This window comes from Physella acuta, unplaced genomic scaffold (assembly GCF_028476545.2).
Source record: "Physella acuta isolate Inbredline_101_S28 unplaced genomic scaffold, ASM2847654v3 ptg001272l, whole genome shotgun sequence".
In the NCBI taxonomy this organism is placed as follows: Eukaryota; Metazoa; Mollusca; class Gastropoda; family Physidae; genus Physella; species Physella acuta.
Genome location: NW_026732787.1, coordinates 93,547 through 101,506, shown reverse-complemented (window position 1 = coordinate 101,506; position 7,960 = coordinate 93,547). Strand labels below are relative to the sequence as shown.

Genomic DNA, 7,960 nt, shown 5'->3' with positions numbered 1-7,960 from the left:
ATGTGAAGAAGGAAACATTTCAACAGCTGAAAGTATTATTAAAAGCAACAGGGGAATTATTAACGAAACGGACGAAAATAAACGCACTGCATTGATGCTAGCTTCCAAACATGGACACGAGGTAATAGTTCTTTATTTATTAATCCTTGACTGTGAGCTGAATCAACAAGATAAGAAAGGTAGGGATGCACTGATGCTAGCCTCCAAATATGGACACGAAGAAATAGTTATGTGTTTAATACAAAAAGGCTGTATTCTGAATCAACAAGACCACCAAGGTAGGGATGCATTGATGCTAGCTTCCATACATGGACACGATGGTGTTGTAAAGCTGTTAATAGATGCAAATTATGATGTTAATCGAGTTCAAATAGATAAGAAAAATGCTTTCATACTAGCATCAGAAAAGGGATATGAAAAAGTTGTTGAAATATTTAGGAACGCAGATGAAAATCTGTTTCGTAAATTTGGTTTTGAATCATTTATAATAGCGTCCAAAAATGGATACGAAAACCTTGTAAAATTTTTTCTTCAAAATAGAATTGATGTCAACAAGCTTGAATGTGACGGGACTACTGCTTTAATGCACGCTGCTGATAACGGAAAAGCCAATGTTGTGGAGTTGTTACTGCAGAGTGGAGCAAATGCAGACGACGTCTCGTTGGGCGGAAAAAATGCACTGATGTGTTCGATGGTAAAAGGAGACCAAAAAACAGTTGAACTTCTTGTAAAGGAAACGAGTAATCTTAATGCTGTGGACAATCAAGGACGCAATGCTTTAATGTTTGCGGCTATTAACGGACACACGCTAGTTATTGAAATATTAATAAACAGCGGTGTTGATTCAAATAGTTGTGCTGATAATGGAATGAATGCGTTAATGTATGCGTCACAAGGAGGAAAAGAACAAACAGTCAAACTTCTTCTAGAGAAAAAGACTGATCCGAATGCTGTGAATAACCAAGGACGAAACGCATTAATGATTGCAGCTATAAAAGGTCATGTAAACATTATTGAACTGTTAATTAACAATAGTAATAATACGGATACTTGTGACAATAATGGAATGAATGCATTAATGCTAGCGGCAGAAAACAATCAGCAGCAGGCTGTCAATTATCTAGTAGAGAAAATTATCTACCCATATAGCGTTAACAAGGAGGGACGCAATTCTTTAATGATAGCCTCTTCGAAAGGCTACAATGACGTAGTCGTAAGTTTAATAAACAGAGGATTCGACGTAAATTTGAGGGACCATTGTGGTTTTAGTGCTTTAATGTTAGCTTGTCAACGTAGAAAAAAGTCAACGGTAGAACATCTTCTACCTGAAGTTGACATGCATATCAACGACGCAAACATATATGGGTTTACTAGCCTAATGTTAGCAACACAAGAAGGACACGAAGATATTGTAGTAATACTGCTACAAAACCATAAGATTAACATTAATGCCGTTGAAAATGATGGATGGGATGCGTTAATGATAGGAATTTATATGGGACGTTTAACAATAGCAAGGTTATTGTTGAAACAAAATGCAATCATTCAAGTAGATAAATGTAAATGGAATGCCTTAATGATTGCAGCTGAACAGGGACACGATGAAATTGTGGAAAATATATTGCAAAAATCACAGACTACTGCAAATTATTTTAACAGTGATGGTTTTAACGCTTTAATGCTGGCCTCAAAAAACTGGCATTACAAATGTGTACCATTGTTAGTTAAAAAATCAGATGTTAACGCAGTTGGAAGAGGTGGATTGACCGCCTTAATGTTAGCAGCACAGAATGGAAATATAGAGACAGCAAAGTTACTTTTATCTGCAGAAGGTGATGTAGAGGCGATAGACCAACATGGATACAACGCATTAATGATAGCTTCCCAGAATGGCAAAGCAGAGATAGTACGATTACTTATACAATACAAGTGTAACGTTGATGCAGTGAATAAGATAAATGGTTGTACTGCGCTAATGTTAGCGTCGAAATATGGTCATCACAGCATAATACAAATGCTGGTAGAAAACAAATGTGATGTAAAAGCAATAACAAAGTATGGTGTTAGTGCACTAGATTTGGCAAAATCTAAAAAAATTGAGTATGACCTGAAAAATAGAGGATGTAACCTTTCAAACGTAAGTAAATTGAGTTTACAGGGACAAAATGATTTCGATTACGTAATTAATGATTTTGTTTTAATTGTAGTAGAATATATGCAGGTTAAAAATTTAAAAAATAGTTTAAAACGCAAGCAATGTTCGCCTTATAGACCACACAGTTTTGTTAAAGGAGGGAGGGGGGTAGGGAGTGAGTCTATCGCAATCCCACTCACAGAGTACATCAATAGAGCACGGACAAAATATATTTTTTTAAAAAACAATTTATATAGAAAAATTTTATTTTTCGAATGTCCGTCTTGTCAAAAAATATAACTGGAGCTCCCCCCTCCTCTCGAAAGATAAATGTCTAAAATAAACACTGAGTGAGTTTATAAACAGTGAAGTAGTGCTACCACATTAAGTGGTGATAACTAGATCAAAGAAGATTGCTCATCTAGTAATGGAGGGACAATGAAAACACATTCGCAATATGTAAAAATAAATGTTAAGCTTTTTCATTTTTTTCCATGTTGTATTTAGTTTATTTAATAAAAAACGAATATATATATATATATATATATATATATATATATATATATATATATATATATATATATATATATATATATATATATATATACAATTATATATATATATATATAATCAGATAAGTTTTCACAATCGTAATATTATAATGATTGATGTGTGAAAAAAATATCTTATGTTAATTCAACAGAGCTTGAAGTTTTCAAACGATGAACTTAAAATAATTTCTTCTACATACGAAGTACAAAGATATAATAGTTTAAACCTGAAAGATAAGGAAAAGCTGTTTTCTAAATATGCCCAGTGTGGGGACAATGGTAAAGTGAAAGAAAATATATGGAATTCTGAAAATGTAAATGTAGTGTATCTAATACACTGTCAGGTATGCGGTAAAAGATACGTCGGGCAAACTAAAAATAATGTTCTTCTCAGAATGAATCAACATTTGAAAAATATAACAGATAACATAACTAATGGAAAAAATGAACTTTTGTACATACACTTTTCTAGAATTCACGAGATTAAAGACTTCAGATTTTGTATACTTGAACATTGTCAAGAGTATGATAATATTGCGCAATTGGAGCAGAACTATATTAAACAACTAAAAACATTGAAGCCGAATGGTCTTAACATGAGAAACGCAATCAGGTAGGTGCATGAGTTGTATAACTTAGTTATGAATTTGGCTACAAGCTTTTATTTAACTCACTTCCTCGACAATCTGTCGTCAGTCGTCAGTCTAGATCGAAACGCCGAAGTGAAAATTCGGACACTTCTACTTGACCGATACGATTCACAGTTGGCACGTGGGTCTAGGCATGAAGACAATGCAATCTGAAATTAGTAGGCATGTCTATCCAACCACACCACACGCCTCATCACGTTCAATAGCTGCGCCATCATATTCAGTAGGCGCGCAATGGTTTTTAGTCATGTAACTCTATTGTAAATAAAACATGTAAAGTACTGAAAAAAAATTCATAAAAAACGTTTTAATCACAAGATTTTATGTAATAATGCACTAAAAAGTAGAAAATAAATTATACACTACTATTTAAATAACTATAAAGAAAAGCGTGAGTGTCTTCCTTAACATTAGTAAAGGTATCCAATAGATACTAAAGTGACCCACGCTTTTCTTTATAGTTATTAAAATAGTAGTCTATAATTTATTTTCTACTTTTTAGTGCAATATTACATAAAAGCTTGTTATTAAAACGTTTTTATGAATTTTTTAAACAATTATTAATAAAAATAATTCACACAATTTACATGAAATTATTTTGCGGCATATTGTAATAACACGTTAGAGACGGAAGTTCTCTAGTCACAGTATAAAACATATTTGTGAATTTATATCTATTTGTTTTATGTTAATTTTTGTTGTAAAAACCTAAAAATCATATAACTAAATCAAAATGAGGTCAATTATAGTAAAATATATACGAGTATATAATAGTGTATAAGTTATTATAACTTTAAAAATTAAATGTTTAATAAAAAAAAATTCATAAAAAAACGTTTTAATAACAAGCTTTTATGTAATGATGCACTAAAAAGTAGAAAATAAATTATAGACTACTATTTAAATAACTAGAAAGAAAAGCGTGGGTCACTTTAGTATCTATTGGATACCTTTACTAATGTTAAGGAAGACACCCACGCTTTTCTTTATAGTTATTTAAATAGTAGTCTATAATTTATTTTCTACTTTTTAGTGCATCATTACATAAAAGCTTGTTATTAAAACGTTTTTTTATGAATTTTTTTTCAGTACTTTACATGTTTTATCTACAATAGAGTTACATGACTAAAAACCATTGCGCGCCTACTGAATATCAGGTTCAGTAGGCGCGCAATGGTTTTTGAACGCAGCCATTACGTGGTCGTGATGGCGCAGCTATTGATGACGCGTGTGGTGTGGTTGGCTAGACATGCCTACTAATTCGGTCCAAATTTTAATTAATTCATAAAAAATCAATTAGGCATCCAATTAAGTCAAATTTAGTTTCAGATTGCATTGTCTTCATGTCTTGACCCACGTGCCAACTGTGAATCGTGTCGGTCAAGTAGAACTGTCCGAATTTTCACTCCTGCGTTTCCGTCAAGACAGACTTACGACAGACAGAGGAAGTGAGTTAAATAAAAGCTTGTAAAAACCTAAATACACGTCAATATGCTATTCTATTATTACTAGGACACAATTTTTATATATATATATATATATATATATATATATATATATATATATATATATATATATATATATATATATACATACACTAACATACCGTCCGGTCTCAGAAGAAAGTATGACGCAATAGTTTAAAAGGATTTCATTTTTGTGTTGACAATCAAATATCTTTAGATGCGTGTCCTTGCTTTCCAATACAGAATTTTGTTAATGAAAACAATGCCTGTGCAACATTTCTTGGATCATATTGTCGGGGCACAGTTTTGCAAACACTACCGCCCAGCAAGCCCTAGGGTGTTATGTATGAAAGCCTTGAGTGTACGGTAATCTAAGTAATAGTGAGTTAGAATACACTTAGAAGACAGCCCATGTGTCAAGTTACACTACCGCAGGAGCGCCACGTACGACCCTTCTCAGTTTAATCAACTAATTTCGTGTCGATATTTAAGTGTGCTCCTTAAAATGGACTTAAAATTAAGCCACCGACATATAGGCTCCCGTTATATAGGATCCCATAAAAGTGCGCCATCTCAATAAGACCCCCGACAAATAGGCTCCCGTCATTAAGTTTCTCCACAAAGCGTCCCCCGTCATTTCGACTCCCAACAAATAGGCTCCCGTCATTTTTCTCACGAAAAATAGGTTCCAGTCAATTTAGCTCCCGACTAAAGGACCTCTGACAATACGGTTTCTGTAGAGACTAAGTTGTATTGTAACGGTTGTATTGTGTATGACACCTGCCAGTGGCACACTTTCATCAATATTATTTAGGGCTAGCTTATCCAACACTCTTAAGTAATACAACGTATGTATATCTTGTTTGGCAGACTTTATTTTTATATTAGTTTATCTATTGTAAGAAATAGTATCTATGACTTCCATAATTGAGTCGGTTATAGGCTGTTCCAAATCAGTGTGTGGGGAGAAGGGTCCACGCTGTACATTCCTACCTGTAATATACTTGTAGGTTATCAAAACAAAATGCTGTTATCATGTAAACATCATTTATATCATACATTTACACTTCTGTGCTCGCTTTTAAGCAACAAATCTGTACTGTTGTAAATTAAATAATATGAAACCTTTAGAATTGGTGGGATTTAGCTGTTAATGGCTCGATTTGTTTGTGAATTGATGTTGGTACATGAAAAACAATTTCATTCATGCATTGAAAAGATGTTACAGTGGTAGTGGATGTATGCCAAAATGGTAACTTTTATGCAAATAGTGGTCATGCCATTCATTTGTCGGGAGCCTATATGTCGCGAGTAAGTATGACGGGGGCCCATTTGACGGAGGCCAATAAGTCGGGGCCCTTTTGAAGTGGCTATTTTGACTGGGTCGTTTTGTTGGGGGTCGATTTGACCGGGTCAAATTAACGGGGCCGTTTTGACATGGCACCTTTAGTTTGTTTTAGAACACATTTTATTGAAATGATAAACGACTATTATAAATCTTACACGCCTGACATTATAACACTATGTATTTTTTACAACACACGTCAAATTAAACCATTGTGAAAATACACATAAGTATCCAATTAGTTTTCTTGCAATTATATATATATATATGTATGTATATATATATATATATATATATATATATATATATATATATATATATATATATATATATATGTATATATCTGTGTTCTCTTATTTGTTTTTAATATCCAGAATCTTGCAATGGTTTACTTAGTTGTAAATAAAGTGTTTTATTTCTAACAGACAAGACTAAACAGACTATATAAACCTTTAACACATGAGAAGAGTATGTGGAGAGGAATGTGGGAGCTGGTCTTAGAGAAGTGTAGCAGATCATTTGTCTGTAGTTTGTGTGCAGTTAGCGCAGTTAGAAATTGGGAACTGAACGAAGTCCCAATAGAGATACATCAACGTAAATTTGTTGAAATTTGTGCATAATACTTTACGACTCAAATTTCATTTTTGTAATGCTTCATTGTTATTTGAAAAATAGAAGGTATTGTATTTTCCATTTTTTTTTTGTAAAACGCTAAATTAGATAACCCAAATAAGGTGAACTACTGTTAAATATGTCGGCCCCTTTATGCTCATTATAGTCCTTATATAATATTGCTTAATGTCAAACAAAAATATTATATAAAACCATGTACAGAGACGTGAGAAACGATTATAATGAATGCTTTTTTACGCTACTTTGAAGCTTATAAAAAGATTGTTATTATTAATGCACACAGTACATACATTCATTTATAATTAAAATCGCAAGTAAGAATTATTACATTTAAATAGCTAGATAATCTTGCAAACAAAAATTAATGTGATGTGTAAATAATTTTTATTTTTAGTAACATCCATTTTTTATTATATTGAAAAAACGGTAATATAGTTTTTCTTTAAATAGAAAATGGTTTTTTAAAAATTATTCCTTAAATTTATAAATATGAAATACTATGCCTCTACTTAAATTATCTAAGAAATAAACAAGACTGGAGATTTTCGGATGTATTTTGTAAGCGCTAATAATATTCATTTTAAATTTAGCAGATACTTTGATATATCATTTTAGACAATGTAAATGTTTATGAAGCAAAATCCGTTTTTATTGGTTTTCATTTTTTAAAGTAAGAATGTGTATTTTAAATATTTCATCAAATTTGAATCAACTTTTGAAATGTCAGTGCTAAAAAAAAGGTTGCACATTTTTCGAACTGATCATGCTTATTATATAGCCCAGAATTGGTATATTTGTATTTTTGTATATGTGTATATTTTTTTTAATCAAACATGATTTAATTAACGCAACACAAACAATTAAACAATGTTGATATATTTACTCGAAGCTACTGAACACAAATTTAGCTTAAGATCAAACATATTTTCAGCAACACTGTCGTGTTATTTATAACTATTTATTCTTAAAATCAAATTAGCCTTCTATCAATTAAAAATAATACTATACATGTTTACTTTAAATTGTATTAAGGGAGTAGGCTTAGGAAAAAAAAGGGGAAAAAAAAACTTTAAAAACTAAGCTTTTTTTAAATTTCTTGTTTATGTATAAGTTAGGGTACTTAAGGGGAAATATTTGCATGTATCAGTGACTCTTCTGAAAATATGGTCACCATGGTAGCG

The 7,960-nt window shown here is 31.8% G+C and overlaps 1 protein-coding gene across 1 annotated transcript; it reads left to right on the top strand.

Moving 5' to 3' along the window:
- The first annotated feature begins 229 nt into the window (after positions 1 to 229).
- LOC131957854 (ankyrin repeat domain-containing protein 50) lies at positions 230 to 7,140 on the top strand. Its single transcript, XM_059322657.1, has 3 exons — positions 230 to 2,137; positions 2,838 to 3,298; positions 6,572 to 7,140. The coding sequence occupies exons 1-3, from the start codon at positions 230 to 232 to the stop codon at positions 6,579 to 6,581; spliced, it is 2,379 nt and encodes a 792-aa protein (XP_059178640.1). The 3' UTR covers positions 6,582 to 7,140.
- The last annotated feature ends 820 nt before the right edge of the window (positions 7,141 to 7,960 follow it).